The sequence below is a fragment of the Musa acuminata genome, chromosome BXJ1-6 (genome assembly GCF_036884655.1).
Source record: "Musa acuminata AAA Group cultivar baxijiao chromosome BXJ1-6, Cavendish_Baxijiao_AAA, whole genome shotgun sequence".
NCBI classification, from domain to species: Eukaryota; Viridiplantae; Streptophyta; class Magnoliopsida; order Zingiberales; family Musaceae; genus Musa; species Musa acuminata.
The window spans coordinates 28,860,576-28,878,241 of NC_088332.1; the positions used below are offsets into that span (position 1 = coordinate 28,860,576).

General features: G+C 37.2%; 1 protein-coding gene across 1 annotated transcript; it reads left to right on the top strand.

Moving 5' to 3' along the window:
• Positions 1-7,098: 7,098 nt before the first annotated feature.
• On the top strand, positions 7,099-10,406 carry LOC135676661 (protein trichome birefringence-like 26). The gene is made up of 3 exons (XM_065188072.1): positions 7,099-7,350; positions 8,721-8,998; positions 9,493-10,406. Exons 1-3 carry the CDS (start codon positions 7,185-7,187, stop codon positions 10,276-10,278), a joined length of 1,230 nt encoding a protein of 409 aa, XP_065044144.1. The 5' UTR covers positions 7,099-7,184; the 3' UTR covers positions 10,279-10,406.
• The last annotated feature ends 7,260 nt before the right edge of the window (positions 10,407-17,666 follow it).

Below are 17,666 nucleotides of genomic sequence, written 5' to 3' on the forward strand. Positions count from 1 at the left end.
AACATACAAGCTAGCAAAAATTTCGAAAGCAAATACAAGATAGCTTTCTTGTGTAAGCTCATGATTCTTGCTTCCTATTGCAATGTACAAGTTGCAAGTTTTGCTTCTTGTGATAGGCAAGATAGCACTTTTGCAAATTTTTTATTTCTTAAGATAGGCAAGCTTGTGATGTTTAAGATAGCAAGCTCTTTCTTCTCTTTTGAGAAGTGTCATTTTTGCTTTCTTAGCAAAATGCCAAACTACCAAGAGACAATGTTTTACATGAGGCAAGCAAACAATTTGGCAAAGTGTTACATTTGCATCTTCTCTTTAGATGTGCAGGAAAGTAAATAATTTTTTACATTTTCTTAACATTTCAAGCTAGCAATTTTCGGTGATGTTCAAGATATCAATTTCTTCTCTTTTGAGAAGTGTAATTTTTTGCCTTTTTCTTGAATTGTGCTAGCAATCTATCTCCCCCTTTGTCATTGTCAAAAAGAAGGGAGAACTCAATGGCTAAAAATTTCAACCATTCAACAAGCCAAATATGCAAAGAATTCATGAAAGATATCAATAAGAATCAATTCGTGAATACCAAAGATATGATTCATGGTTCATTAAAATTCTTCTTAACAAGTTCACAATCAAGATTCATATAATTCATAATAAAGCAAATTGATGTACAATCATCACACAAGGCATACAAGGCAAAGAAATCTTGTTATTTCTATATTATGAAATATATGATATCAAGGCTGATGATTCATTTGAAAAGATATAGCACAAAGAGCAACTTGAAACATTCTTATCAAGATCATATTTTAAAATATTCCAAGTATCAAGATATCAATATGACACTTCATTGAATTCTTAGAAATCAAAAGACAAGTTACATTTCATTTGAAGAATTCCTTTTTGATAAATGGAGGGAGCATAATGAATGATCTTGATTTATAAAGAACTTCATGTTATAATTATCAAGATCATGATTTTAATAATTATTTTCTTTAGCAAAGAATCACAAAAACACTTTATTTTTGCATAAGAAATCTCATTGTATTATGATTTATAAATTCTTTCTCTACACATGAATCATAGGAGATATAATAGCAATGATATCATGATTCATTTGGTAATAAATAGCAAGGAGAACAATTTGTTTCATGCATAAGAAATCTCAATAAGATCACATTTCACAAGAAATTTCAAGCATCAAATATCAAGTAATCATCATGTTTCTTCTTAAGTCAAGAAGTCAAGGGAAAGTTCATGATTCAGTTAAAACAAAATTTCATTCAAATTAATTAAAAAAAAATCATAATCAAATTATCATTTTTGAGATTCATAACATGAATAACGTTATTACTATTTCATCAAAATCAATTTCGAGATTCACACAATATCATGAAATCATTAATCTCGATAAGATGGGAAAAGTATTTTCTTTTTAAGTGATTCTTTTAACACATAAAAAAAAACTCATTCATAATTCAAGTGATTTACAAGATATCATAAATGAATTTATCACTTGTATTTCATCAAAATCGAGAACTCCAGAGATAGAAAATGATTGAAGCATTTAACATGATTGAAGCATGATTCGTATTTAAAATGTGTCTTATGTCATAAATACGAATCAAGAATTTGTCAAATCTGAAATCATCCTCAAAATTACATTCAATAAATTCATATATGACAAGCATAGATTTATTAAAAAATCAATAAGATAGAGGATTACTTTTCATTTTTATAAATTTCTATTCATGTGATTTGCTTCTTATGAGCATGCCTTTGCCCCTTTTTTTTTAAAAAAAAAATGTCAACATTCAAGATAGAAGGGTAAATTTCGTAAAATAAATTATCAAGCATGATTCCATGATAACATCCTTTTAATATCTTGATATTCATTATCAAGTATGATTTCAAAAAGTATGTTCAAGAGAAATCATTAAGACCAAATGCATGATACACTCATTTATTTTCAAAATATTCATCATGTTTATTTTTTAATGAGATTCACAAGATTGGTAAAATAAATTCATTAATCTCAATAGGATATAAAATTCATTTCTATTTCATACAATTGATTTCATGTGAGGGTATTCAAGTCTTTTTGTGAAAACATGTATCATCATTTAAAATCAAAACATAAGTTTCGTCGTTAAGCCGTCAAGACCAAACACATCAAAAATGATATCACATCTATCATCAAAAGACTATCAAGAAATTCATACAAAGATGTACATACACTATGTCATCTTAATATGTCATGAGAATGTCATCTTAATTCGTCATAAAAATGATTAAACCAAAAACATGTTAATCCAATTGTTAATTTAAAATGAGAGTTTCAAATCAATATTTACTTCAAAAACTCATGCATGACATAAAATCATCAAGATACACATGCATAGATTAATCCGAAGCATTATCACATATTATATAGTTATCATCCCTAATGTTGCATACATCATTCAACATTTCAAAACATAACATGTATGAAACCTTAGCAATATACTTTTCATGATTAAATTTTTAATTTTTCAAAGATGCTAAAAATAAAAACAGTTTTTTATTTTCTATTCCTACTATTTAAATTAAGCACTCATGAAAAACTTCAAGTAATTTCAAAATAATTCAACAGAGTTGAGTTACTTACCTTGTAGTCAAAGCCCGTCAAAGCCCAATTCGCCGTTTCACCTTTGGAAGTTCTTGATTCATCCTTGGTTGCCTTCCTCTTTTTTGGCCTCTTCTTTCGTTCAAGTTCATTATCTATTTTAGATTTTTGTTTAATAAACTTATTAAGATTTAGTGTTCGAAGTTTAAGTTCATCATTGTTCTCATCACTTGAGTCATCCCTCAAGTGGTATTCATTTGTCCGGAGTTCCAAATCCTTCCTATTCTTTGGAAGGTGGTTCAAGTGTTGATTGTGTTCAGCATGTGCATTGTGCACCATTTCATATGTCATCAATGAGCCGATAAGTTCTTCAAGTGGAAAAATATTTAAATATTTTGTTTCTTGTATTGCCGTTACTTTTGATTCCCAAGCTTTAGAAAGTGATCGTAAAACTTTACTAACAAGTTCAAAATTCGAGAAACATTTGTCGAGAGCTTGTAAACCATTGACGACATCCGTAAAACGGGTGTACATGTCAACAATGGTTTCGCTTGGCTTCATTCGAAAAAGCTCGAAATCATGCATTAAAATGTTAACTTTCGAGTCTTTGACTCTACTAGTTCCCTCCTGCGTGATTTCAAGTGTTCGCTAAATATCAAAAGCCGTTTCGCACGTTGAAATCCGATTGAACTCATTTTTGTCCAAAGCACAAAATAAGGCATTCATAGCCTTTGCGTTTAAAGAAATATACTTCTTCTCCAAATCCGACCATTCGTTCATCGGTTTAGAGGGAAGTTGAAAATTGTTTTCAACGATATTCCATAAATCTAAATTCATAGAAATCAAGAAAACTCTTATTCGAGTTTTCCAAATAGTGTAGTCCAATCCGTTAAACAACGGTGGACGAAAAATCGATAAGCCCTCTTGAAAGCCATGAAGAGCCATTTCTCTAGGGTGTAAATCCAAAATGAGAAATACCGGGCTCTGATACCAATTGTTACGATCGGAGCGGCACTAGGGGGGGGGGGGGGGGGTTTGAATTAGTGCAATGGTAAAGTATGATAAACTTTCGACGATTTAAACACTTTCGGAAACTTCGTACTATAAAAGCAACATTTCGTTTGAAACTGTTTCGATTGCATTTTAACTTGAAGGCAGTAAGCTATTGAAGGGGTTTGCAGTAAAGTAATAGCAGGAAGTAAATGCAAACCAGAGAAGACGGTAGTTTATAGTGGTTCGGTCAATCGTGACCTACATTCACTCCTCCGATTCTTCTTCCATCGAGGCCACCGGTATCCACTAACGATCTTCCATTACTAGGCGAAGATCAACCTCCTTCTTACACCCCTCTTACAACCTCTTACAAGTGGTTCACCCCTTTTACAAAGATTTCAATGAAAAGAAAGGAGGTGAATACTCAAGCTATTGAAAACAAGACTTTTCCTAAAACTTTTCTCAACTTCTAGCTTCTCAAAAGGTTGTTATCTCAGCTGAGATTTGAGGGGTATTTATAGGCCTCAAGAGGATTCAAATTTGGGCTCCAAAATTTGAATCCTCTTTGGTTCCCGATGCAGGTGGTGCCACCGCCTATCAATGGCGGTGCCACCGCCTGTCAATGTCAGACACTGACAGTGGACTGGCGGTGCCACCGCCTAGCCAAGCGATGCCACCGCCCAGCTCTCAGGTGCTGGGCGGTGCCACCGCCCAGCTCTCGGGTGCTAGGCGGTGCAACCGGCCAGCTCTCGGGTGTTAGGCGGTGCAACCGCCCAGTATGGCGGTGCCACCGCCAGACCCTTCGGTTCACTGGTTGGGCTTCAAATTTAGCCCAAACCAAGTCTACTTTTGGGCCCAGTTGGCCCATAACCAGAATATAGGATTATCTCTTAATTCTAATCCTAATTAATGTGCTAACTACGAATTTAAAGATATTTCCTAAGCTATTACAAAGTCTGCAAGTCAAGACTTCTTCCGGCGAGCTTCCGGCGAACTTTCTGCGGTCTTCCGATAAACTCTCGAAAACCGTTCTGCAAACTCCCGGCAAGCTCCTATACTTCACGATTTGATCTTGGTGAGTTCCAACGAGCTTCTTCGGCAAACTCCGATCTTTCTCGGCGAGCTCCGCGAACTTCCAACGAACCTTCCGGCGAGCTTCCAAAAAATCCTTCGGCAAGCTCCCTACTCATTCTTGGCTAGTTCCGGCAGCATTCCCGACGAACCTTCGGACTTCCGTCGAACTCTCGAACTCGCAACAAATCCTTTGCGCTTGACTCTGACACTTTGTTTCGCTTTATATCTTCATCGTTATCGTAGTTAATCCTACACACACAAGCCAAAACTCTACTCCGATCTAGACAATTATTACAACGCGAATTGACATTCTGTTGCCCGGCACGTCATTGTTTGGCGCTTCGTCCGATTCTTTAGTGCATCGTCCTTTCTTACGGCTTGTTATCCAATTGGCGGTGACCTCCGCAACCCCGATATCCTTGGCGCAATTCCGCTCTTGGCCCGATGCCCGACGTCCGAAGCCTTCTGCCATCCAATATCCTAACGTGATCTCCTCCGGCGCAACGTCAATTCTTCTTGCGTTAACTGCCTAATCCTGATCGAGTAGACCTGCATCACTCAAAATGCAGTTAAACATCTAAACACAATCAATTAGTTTCATTATCAAAATCCGAGATTCAACATTAAGAACCTAAGTATCACCTTGATGATTATTGATCTATTTACTAAGGCTGTATAGTCTAAAGTATTTAAAGAACATGCTTTTTGAATGGGACTTGTGAACAAGATATAAAAGATATAGTGATGCATATTTAGATAAATACTATTATTAATATTTTTTGCTTAATTAAATTTATTTATTTCTACTATTCTATTTACATTTATATTTATATATATTATAGTTGAATGTGATAATAGGATTATCTTGATAAGATAAATTACATGCATTATTTTGAACTATATTTGAAAAAACTAATAGTATTATGGTACATAGAAGAGAGTATGATGTTAATGAAATACAACAATTCGCCTTGATGGGTGTACTTAATATAATATTATTATACTTATTAAGTTTATTGATTTATTTTAAAATTCATAATCATGTATAAAATACTTTTTAAAATTTTATAATTCATTTAGGTAAAGAAATTATTTTTAAATTATTTTTTATTTTATTTATTTTGATTTTAATTTTTTTTTATATCTTACCAATTAATAGGTCAAGTAAAAGAATATTAAATTATATGGTCATATTTAATTATGTAAGATATATTATAAATATTATTAAATTATGATTGAATTTTGATAATGGTTATCTACTAATAGAAATGAGGTTTAATTATAATAGAATTACTTATGAGATCAAAGAATGACTCTTCTAATTATCCTCTTATCTATAAAAGGATGGTACCTTCTAAAAATAAATAACTAATCATTAATATTACATATCTATTTTTAATCTTGTTTAGTCTTTAATTTATCATTCACGATAGTCCTTTGAAAGATATAAAGAAAAAAAATAAATCTAATTTTTCTTGTATATTAGTAAAATTTTTAAATAAATCTAATTCAACGATAATACGTCTGTAAATTTGTAAAAAAAAATTAAATTATATCAATATATTATAAATTTAATTTATCGTTATGGAGAGTTAAACGAGAGAAGGTGACAGAATGAACAGAGTTGCCGGTGTAGTCATTGACTATGCCAACATAAAGGTTCTGCAGTCCATGCTCATTTCCTTCCTTCCAAGGTGTCATTCACATCAATATAATAGGATGTTATTCACATCTATGGAGCTGATGTCTGCATCTGTGGAATCTATGACTTGCATGGCTGCAGGTGGTGTGAAACACTACACCTAAGGTGGTTTAGAAGGCATTTGAACGAGATTTGATTGCATCTTACATTTACCGAGAGAAATATGATCAGTTTACTTACCCATCATGTATGTTACCAAGGAAAACAAGTTGTGTATAATACATAAACGACTGAACAAAACAAGATGGACAAGAAAGAGAAAACAATGGAAAGCAATATAATCAATTTACAGAGATCTACCATGTTTTGAATATGGGTAAGACAGGCTTTTATAGTTTGTCATTGACATTGATGGGATCAAAAAAGATATCACAAAAGCTACCTGTCAAAATAAAACCAAGCTGAAAGGCCAAGACATTAAGATTCCATTTCAGTGTAAGCACACCCATACATAGAGAGAGAGAGAGAGAGAGAGAGAGAGAGAGAGAGAGAGAGAGAATTTGATTTTAGGTAAAATATATCCACACTGTTGGCAATAAACTTACCACAACAATCATTGCCAATTACAGGAAATCGTAGAAAGCTGACCATTTTTTCTGTTTGGTCTTTGTAAAAAGAATAGGGTGGAATTTATTTATTTATTTATTTTTGTAATTTTAGAAAGAATATAAAATGAAAGACAAGTTAATAGTTTTGTCCAATCCACTGTCTCCTATTGTCTCACTCTTGCTATTATTTGCTTTCACTGTCGCCTCCTATGTCTCACTTTTGACTTCCACAACTTCCTCCCTCCTTCCTCTGTTCTTAGGGCCGAGCACCATGGCCAATGGGTGGGAGGTGGACGCCGAAGAAGAGCCTCGTATCTCCCACGGTGAAAGGTTGTTCAACTTGCTCCTCATTCTCTTGGGGTCCGCGTTGCTCATAGCTTTCTCCTGTCACCTTCTCTTCCCCTACGTGACCCCTGACAGCTTCTCTTCTGAGAAAGGTGAGATCTTTGGCATGAAGTTTAGGAACCTTCAGAACGATTCGTGGTGGCTGTCCTATCTCTTTCTTTTCCATTTCTTTGATGTGTTTTGCTCAATTGCATAGAGGTGATTTGAAGTGTCATAAAATTGTGGCAACAAAATCTTCCCTAAACAAATTATGAAACATGAGAAACCAATTATGCAACTAATTATCAAGAATTTTCTTTGACCAATTAATCTCTCCTCTGTTTATTTCTGATTGCTTGCTTCGTTCTTCCTAATTGAATGATTTTGAAAACTGTTTGCATTTTTCAGACTCTTCTTTGTTTGCCAAATTACTCAAACTGCCCAAATGATTTCTGGGACCTTTAGAGATGTTGGGATTTTTTATATGGTTTCAGACACTCAATAATGAAGTAAATTACTACCTTGTTAATCTTTAATTTCTGTAACTTGAACTCATAAACAAAATCATCTCCTTTTCTAAAAGGAAAACTCATCTTCTTAAGCATCTTAGTTGCAAAAGCAAGCTTTAAGTTTTACTTTATGCTGTTACTAACTTTAGCCATACCTTTAATTATGAAAGAATGTAGAAACAAAGACTCAATTTCAATCACTTATAGCAAGCACATGAAAATTTCTAACTCAAATTGCCCTACCGTCGAGAATACAGTTGCTTCAAGTATTTATTATCTGAAAAGGCAGTTAAGCTCAAAGAAAAGTCAACTTATTTTTTTTAATATATTTGAGGTAACAATTAAGAAAAAAATTTGTGAAAAAAGTGTCCAGTGAAGTACAAAAAGTTTGTTGAACTGGGGTCAGGAAAAAGCAACAAGTTCTAACTCCAATCACTCTTATTACTTTTCTTGTATATATGTATATGTATACAAGCACGCACATGGACACACACTCACTCACTTTAAAAGTCTCTCAGAGAAAAGGGTGGTCTTTAAGTTTAGTCATAGATAAGTTGTTTGCACATTTCTTTTATAGATTGTACCCTTTATTATCCGTCTGTTTGGTTTGAACTGTCTTACTATTAAGGAGGGGATCAAATGTTACTGGCATGTCAGTCTACCAGAAATTTCTATAACTTTATTGTCTAGTTGTTAAATTAACGAGTGTTTCTATGATCAAATATGTCTTTTTGTTTAGAGAATATGATCAAATATATTAGTAGTGGGATACTGTTTCACCAGCTCATAACCAAAGAACGTCTGTTGTATTAGTGTGATTTGCGGTAGCGGTTAAATGCAATGTGATAATAGTGCACAACTTTATCCACTCCTTTGATCTTGATTGTTCTTTCCCCTTCCCTATATGTTTCAATAATTTCATATATTTGTGGCACTATATGAACTAATCAAATGTCAAATGAATGATAATGCAGAAGAATGCGATCTTTTTTCTGGCAAATGGATTCACGATGCTTCAGGTCCAGCTTACAGTAACACAAGCTGCAGTTTCATATCTTATCCTCAAGACTGTTTGACAAATGGTCGGCCTGATACTGGCTACCTTTACTGGAGATGGAAACCATATGATTGTAATTTATCTTTGATGGACGCAAGGAAGTTCTTGAATATTATGAGAAACAAATCTTTAGCATTTATTGGCGATTCAATTTGCCGCAACCAGACGGAGTCATTGCTTTGCCTTCTCTCAAAGGTGCTTTTCATGCTTGCTGCTAAATGTTACAAATTTCAACATTACGTCTGATACTATATTATAGAGAAGAATCTCATGGCTAAATTTCTCGGCTTGTCTCATGGTGTTACTTAATTTGGTATTGATAGTACAAATTATAACCAATTTTGGTTTCTAATGCAAGTAATCATAAACATAATTCCACAACCCTCTTTGTTATGTTCCTTAAACAAGCCTCCATCTTGTAAAGCATAATTCGAATGCCAAAGTTAATTGTCAGAGTGACTTTTGCTTTCCTCAGAATTTTCAGTGTAAGTTGTGATATGAAACTGAAATAAGTGTGGGTAAAGTAATGTATTAGTTAGCAACCTGCAACATTAATCTTCAAGATTTAACTTTAGAATTTTATTTTGCTCATAATAAATGGTCTTGTGAAATGCAATTATGCTTTGTGTAACCTCATTCAACTTCATGGGACCTCTCTCTAAGAAATCCAATGTGTTTCTGATCATCAGGTCGAAGAAGCTCTTCTGGTCTATCATGATGAAAATTTTCAATCCAAAACATGGTACCTCCCTTCGCACAACGTCACGCTAGGACTGATCTGGGCTCCTTTTGTGATCAAATCTACTGAAGATAGTTCCAAGAATGATATACAGCTTTATCTTGATGTCCTCGATGATACTTGGACTAGCCAATATCAAAAGTACAACTATATAGTGTTGTCCGGTGGACAGTGGTTCCTCAAAGAAACCATATTTTGGGAGAACAACACAGTTGTTGGCTGCCACTACTGCACAGGGAAGAGCCTGAGGGAACTTGGAACGGACTACTCTTATCGCAGAGCACTTCGGTTAGTCTTCCACTTCATGAACATGTCAGAACACAAGCCCCTCATAGTTTTGAGAACCTGGACTCCGAGCCACTTTGAGCATGGGCAAGGGAACAGTGAGGGGGTGTGCAACAGAAGAAAACCGTACAGAGAGCGTGAGTATACTGCTGATCCAGCGGATGCAATAATGAGAACTGTGGAGGTAGAGGAGTTCCAGGAAGGATTGAAGAACGGCCTGCGGCTTGTGCTCCTTGATACTTACCATCTTGCACTGCTGAGACCCGACGGCCATCCAGGACCATACAGAGAGTTCCACCCTGACATCAGCAAGAAGCTCCAGAATGACTGTCTTCACTGGTGCTTGCCTGTGCCAATTGATACCTGGAATGAATTGCTTATGACGATTCTGATGAGTGAGGAAGAACTGAAGTCTACTCTCTGTACAAATTGGATGATTGTACCACTTTGATGAGCCCAAGGCATATGCATGAAGTTTGTTTGCTGGCGTTCAAAGTGATGTCAATGCGTGTGTAGATTCTAAACTCATGTTGTTAAAACAGGTCAGATTATGAATAGAAGTACATGATTAATGTCGAACCTAAATGATTAAACTCCTTGGGAAGTATTATACAGTTCATGATCACTCATAGCAAGTTCTGAGTAAAAACATTCTATAATATGAATTCAAACATAAGATAGAAGTACATGGAATTGTATATGATAGATATTTTTGTTAGTTAGAAGTGTCTTACAAGTCAATCACACATTTGCGACATGTTGCGATGTTCTCTTTGCTTATTATTACTGACATTTTATTATATATTATATGGATGTATATTGTGATATCTTTGGATCTGTGCAATGAGAATCAGATCGTAATGAGATCACGATAATGAGATCGATTCGTCTTTAAACACAGATCATAAATCATCTCGGTTATATGTTACTTGAGAAGGGCATCGAGATAATCAGATAGACCAGTGTGTTGTATACTCGTTCATATGATGGAGGTGACTGGTCTCATAATCGCTCGTGTGAGGATACTAGTGTTGAATCTCGTATTTTGATAATGAAACCACTTGATATGTGTTTATGTTTTAATCTACGTTTTGAGTGACACAGGATTCTTCGATCAGGATGAGACAATTAAAGCAGGAAAAATCATGTTATGCCGGAGGAACATGTCAGAAGATTGGACGTCGAGTCGATGGATCGGTCGACGTATCGATAGAAGGCTTCGGGCCGTGGACTTGGGCATCGGGCCAAGAAGAGCGGGTATTGCGCCAAGGATATCGGAGTTGTGGAGTCAACTGGTCGATTGGGCAATAGGCCGCAGTGTTAGGATCGGAGCGGCACTAAGAGGGGGGGGTGAATTAGTGCAGCGGATTAAAACTTCGGTTTTGATAAATCTTTCGTACGATGAAAAGTAATATCAATGGAAACCGATTTTAAAAGCTTGATAACTTAGAAACATATGGAAGCGTAGTAACTAAGTAGAGAAGTTTGCAGTATGTAAATGGCAAGAGTAGGATGCAAACCAGATAACGCAGCAGTTTTTAAAGTGGTTCGGTCAAAATGACCTACATCCACTTACGAAGCCTTCTTCGAAGAGGCTTCCAACTTCCACTAGCAAATTTCTTGTAGGGGAAGGACTAATACCCCTCTTACAACCTTTACAAGTGGTTCACACTCTTATAATTCTTTTCAACAAGATGGGAGGAGGTGAACACTTAAGCAATATGAAAAACAAGGCTTGCAAAGACTATTCTAAGGCTCTTAACTCAAACTATTGCTTTTCAAAAGGTTGTGATCTCAACTGAGATTTGAGGGGTATTTATAGGCCTCAAGAGGATTCAAATTTGGGCTCCAAAATTTGAATTCTCTTTGGTTCCCGATGCTGGCGATGCCACCGCCCAGCCAAGCGGTGCCACCGCCCAGCTCTCGGGTGCTGGGCGGTGCCACCGCCTGGCTCCACCGCCTACACTATTTCAGCTCACTGGTTGGGCTCCAAAATTGGCCCAAACCAGTCCGAACTAGAGCCCAATTGGCCCCTACTTAGTTTTTAGGATTAACACCTAATCCTAACCCTAAGTAACGTGCTAACTACGAATTTAAAGACATTTTCTAAGCTATTACAAAGTCCGTAAGTCAAGACTTCTTCCGGCGAGCTTCCGGCGAACTTCCGACGGTTTTCCGATAAACTCTCGGAAACCATTCTACGGACTCTCGGCAAGCTCCTAGACTTCACGATTTGATCTTAACGAGTTCCAACGAGCTTCTTCGGCAAGCTCCTATCTTTCTCGGCGAGCTCCGCGAACTTCCAACGAACCTTCTGGCGAGCTTCCGAAAAACCCTTCGGCAAGCTCCCTACTCATTCTCGGCCAATTCCGGCAGCATTCCCAACGAACCTTCGGACTTCCGTCGAACTCTCGAACTCGCAATGAATCCTTCGTGCTTGACTCCGACACTTTGTTTTGCTTTATGTCTTCATCGTTATCGTAGTTAATCCTGCACACACAAGCTAAAACTCTACTCCGATCTAGACAATTATTACAACGCGAATTGACATTCTGTTGCCCGGCACGTCATTGGTTGGTGCTTCGTCCGATTCTTCGGTGCATCGTCCTCTCTTGCGGCTTGTTGCCCAATCGGTGGTTGACTCCGCAACCCCAATATCCTTGGTGCAATTTCGCTCTCCTTGGCCCGATGCCCAACGTCTGAAGCCTTCTGCCGTCCAATATCTTGATGTGATCTCCTCCGGCGCAACGTTAATTCCTCCTGCGTTAACTGTCTAATCCTGATCGAGTAGACCTGCATTACTCAAAACACAGATTAAATCATAAACACATATCAAGTGGTTTTATCATCAAAATACGAGATATAACACGCAGGAGAGGACGATGCGCCGAAGAATCGGACAAAGCGTCGAGGGACCAATGACATGCCGGACAACTTAGTTAATTGCTTAGGATTAATTGTCTCGATCGAAGTTTTGTTTTAAGTGTGTAGGATTAACTATGATGAAAGAAAGACATGCAACAGGAGTTACGCCGGAGTCAAAGACTATGATCACGTTGGGAGTTCGAGAGCTCGACGGAAGTCCGGACGGTCGTCGGAGGTTCTACGGGAACAAATCCGAGAAGTCCAGGAGCTTGCCAAAAGAAGCTCATCGAAACTCGCCAAGTGGATCGTCGCAAGTCCAGGAGTTTGCCGGAAGTCCATCGGAGCATCGCCGGAGGTTCGTCGGATGTTCGCCAGAAGTTCGCCAGAAGCTCGTCGGAAGAAGCGATTGACGCACTGGAGCAAACTGTAGTAAATGTCTTAAGAATTGTCATAGTTAGCATGTGGATTAAGTTAGGAATGGGCCCTTGACAGACCCAAATTGGGCCCTTGTGTTAGGATCGAGAGTACTAAGAGGGGGGGGGGGGTGAATTAGTGCAGCGGAAATCTTTCAGCGATTAAAAACGAAAGCTGCGTTCGTTTGATAAAAACTATTTTGATGCAAAAGCCGATTCTAAGAATACTTATGATTAAGTGCAGTTTATGTCTAAACACAGTTTGCGTCTAAGCGCAGTTTACGCAGTTTGCGTCTAAATGCAGATTGCGTCTAAGCGCAGTTTGCGTCTAAGCGCAGTTTGCGTCTAAGATCAGATTGCGTCTAAGCGCAGTGCAGTTTGCGTCTAAACGCAGTTTTACATCTAAACACAGTTTTACGTCTAAACGTAGTTTTACGTCTAAACGCAGCTTGCGTCTAAACGCAGTTTTACGTCTAAACGTAGTTTTACGTCTAAACGCAGTTTGCGTCTAAACGCAGTTTTACGTCTAAACGTAGTTTTACGTTTAAAAGTAGTTTATGTCTAAAACACAGTTTTAAAGGGATCTGAACTTAGAAACTTCGTTCGTAAAAGCGCAGAAGACAGTTTTGCAGTATCAAAACGTAAACGTAAACTGTAATGTATGAAAACACCGATTTACATCTGAATGCAGATTCGGAAAGATCAGCACTTAGAAACTTGTTCGTAAAGGCGCAGAGAGCAGTAGCTATGTAGGAGGTTTGCAGTAATGATAAAGTGCTCAAAATAAACGCAAACCAGAGATTTAGAGTGGTTCGGTCAATCTTGACCTACTCCACTTTTGGCTTCCTCCACCGACGAGGTCACCGACGTCAACTAGAGGCCTTCCTTCAATAGGCGAAGGCCAACTGCCCTTTTACAGATTCACTCCTTTTGATGGGCTCAGGAGACAACCCTTACAGGACCTTTCTCTCCTCTCTTTACAACTCAAGACTTGAAGAACAGAAAGAGGAGAACTTTAGGACTTTTCACAAATTTGAGCTCTTAGAATCACAGAAAAGATCAAGAATTCGGTGTAGGTCTGTTTCTTTTCAGTGTTGAATGGGTGGGGTATTTATAGGCCCCAACCCAATTCAAATTTGGAGCTCAAAACGATCAAATCCCGGAATTCCGGGATCAGGCGGTTGCACCTCCTGACTGGAGAGGTTGCACCGCCTGGCAGAGCTCGAAGACTGAGCCCAGGCGGTGCCACCTCTTGACTGAGGCGGTTGCACCTCTCTGCCAGAGCTCGAAGACCGAGCTCAGGCAGTGCCACCTCTCTGTCAGGGAGGTTGCACCGCCCAATCTAGCTCGAAGACAGAGCTCAAGCGGTGCCACCTCTCTGTCAGGGAGGTTGCACCGCCCAGTCTTGCTGGGAGGCTTAGCCCAGGCGGTGCCACCTCCTGGCCTAGGCGGTTGCACCTCCTGGTGCAATCAGGGTCCGAATGGTTAGCTCCATTCGGCCCAATTTCAGTCTTTCAGGGGCCCAATTGCCCCAAGATTAAGCTAATGGGATCACCTTCCATTTTCCAACTTAATCAATGTGTTAACTACGATTAGATCTAAGACAATTTCTGCAGCTTTGCTTCGGTGCGTCAATCGCTTCTTCCGGCGAGTTTCCGACGAACTTCCGTCGATCATCCGATGAACCCTCGGTGATGCTCCTACGGACTTCCGGCAAACTCTTGGACTTTGCGACGATCCACTTGGCGAGTTCCGACGAGCTTCGCTTGGCAAGCTTCTGGACTTCTCGGATCTGTTCTCGCAGAACCTCCGACGACCGTCCGAACTTCCGTCGAACTCTCGAACTCCCAACGTGATCACGAACTTGACTCCGGCGCAACTCCTGCTGCATGTCTTTCTTCCATCGTAGTTAATCCTGCACACTCAAAACAAAAACTTCGATCGAGACAATTAATCCTAAGCAATTAACCAAGTTGTCCGGCATGTTATTGGTCCCTCGACGCTTCGTCCGATTCTTCGGCGCATCGTCCTTTCCTGCAGCCTATTGCCCAATCGGCATGTTGGCTCCGCAACTCCGATATCCTTGGCACAATACCCGCTTATCTTGGCCCGATGCCCGAGTCCACGGCCCGAAGCCTTCTGTCGATACGTCGACCGATCCACCGGCCCGACGTCCAATCTTCTGACATGTTTCTCCAGCACAACATGATTTTCCTGCTTTAATTGTCTCATCCTGATCAAAGTATCCTGCGTTACTCAAAACGTAGATTAATTCATAAACATATATCAAGTGGTTTCATCATCAAAATACGAGATTCAACAATCTCCCCCTTTTTGATGATGACAACCACTTGATGACGGAGTTAAACTTAACTCCCGGAGTTTAAACAAACTCCCCCTATCAATATGCCATATTGATAAAACCTTGAATTCAAACTGAATTCAAGTCATTGCAATATTCATCATGAATACTTGCAACACGTCATCATGAACTTATGCATAAACTTATGCATAACATCATACTTCTACCCCTTTGTCATCAACAAAAAGGAGAAGTATCACAATCAAGTGTTTGTGATATAAGTTTAACTCATTGCATGAAAAACATAATATCTATTGTTATCATCATGCAAGTTTGCTATCATCATATGGTAAGATATCAACATGTAAAATTACGATTCCAGTTCTTGATATCTTAACATGATATGACATTCATAGCACCTATTCATATGAATGCTGCTTTTGATGTATCATCATAATATGGCATTCATGACACTTTTAGGATTAAGAAAATCCGAAAATGAAATTTGACACTTTTATACATTCGGACAGGGTTTTACTAGAGATATTCAATTATAATCATGAAGGTAAAACATGCTTATTATCATGGAAATTTTTGTATTCAAGCACATAATTTTCAACATGTAATCATGGTAAGTAATTATGTAAAATCATTATGGCAATCAAGTGATTTGATCATTCAATCAAAAAAGTCCGAAAAATAATTTTAACACGTTTAATCATTCGGACATATTTTTGCCATAGTTTTTCAAATATAATCATGAAGATAAGGCATGCTCATCATCATGGTAGTATGATAGCAAGTTTACCATATACAAGCTAGCAAAAAATTTCTACATTTTAAGGCCCGCAAGCTAGCAATTTTGAGATGTTCAAGAAAGCAACTCTTGCTTCTTGAAATATAAGTTTTGCTAGATGTGCAAGTTAACTTTTTGCTTCTTGAGATAGGCAAGATAGCACTTTTGCAATTTTTGTTTGGCAAGCTTGTGATGTTCAAGATAACAAGTTCTTTCTTCTCTTTTGAGAAGTATCATTTTTGCTTTCTTTGCAAAGTGCAAGCTAGCAAAATGCCAAACTAGCAAGAGATAATGTTTTACATGAGGCAAGCAAACAATTTGGCAAGTGTTACATTTGCATCTTCTCTTTAGATGTGCAAGAAAATAAACAAGTTTTTGCATTTTCTTGACATTTCAAGCTAGCAATTATCGGTGATGTTCAAGATAGCAATTTCTTCACTTTTGTAATTTTTGCATTTTTCTTGAATTGTGCTAGCAATCTATCTCCCCCTTTGTCATAGTCAAAAAGAAGGGAAAAACCCTTTACATCAATTTCTAAATCATGACAAAGGTAAGTAATCATTCTTATTTGTGCATCATTATAGTTTCAATGCACAAATTCATTAACATTACATTTCATTTTTTTTTTTTTTGCATGATACGAATAATCAATCATCATCATGAGCATATCAAACATGATATTCAAGCATTCATGATATATCATTTCGGCAACATGATCATAGATATTCAAACGATGGTATCTAAATGTCAGAATTCATTACATCCTATTATGCATGATCATTAACTCCTCATTTGTATTTCATGCATTATTTCATTTCATCTCATAAGAAATATCAAGAAGAGTTATTGGATGATGAGATAAATATTTTATGAATACACGGAATATCATAAGTGTTTCATGTATTCATATTATCACATGAAGCATATTATCATTTTTAAGATTCATAACATGAATAATGTTATTACTATTTCATCAAAATTAATTTCGAGATTCACACAATATCATGAAATCATTAATCTCGATAAGATGGGAAAAGCATTTTCTTTTTAAGTGATTCTTTTAACACATCATAAAAAACTCATTCATAATTCAAGTGATTTACAAGATATCATAAATGAATTTATCACTTGTATTTCATCAAAATCGAGAACTCTAGAGATAAAAAATGATTGAAGCATTTAATCTGATTGAAGCATGATTCATATTTAAAGTGTATCTTATGTCGTAAATACGAATCAAGCATTTGTCAAATCTGAAACCATCCTCAAAATTACATTTAATAAATTCATATATGACAAGCATAGATTTATTGAAAAATCAATAAGATAGAGGATTACATTTCAAGTGTTCATCAATTGTAGCATTTCATCACATGGTAAGATATCAATGCGTAAAATTACGATACAAGTTCTTGATATCTTAACGCATGATGCAAACATGGCATAATGCAAATTTGGCAATC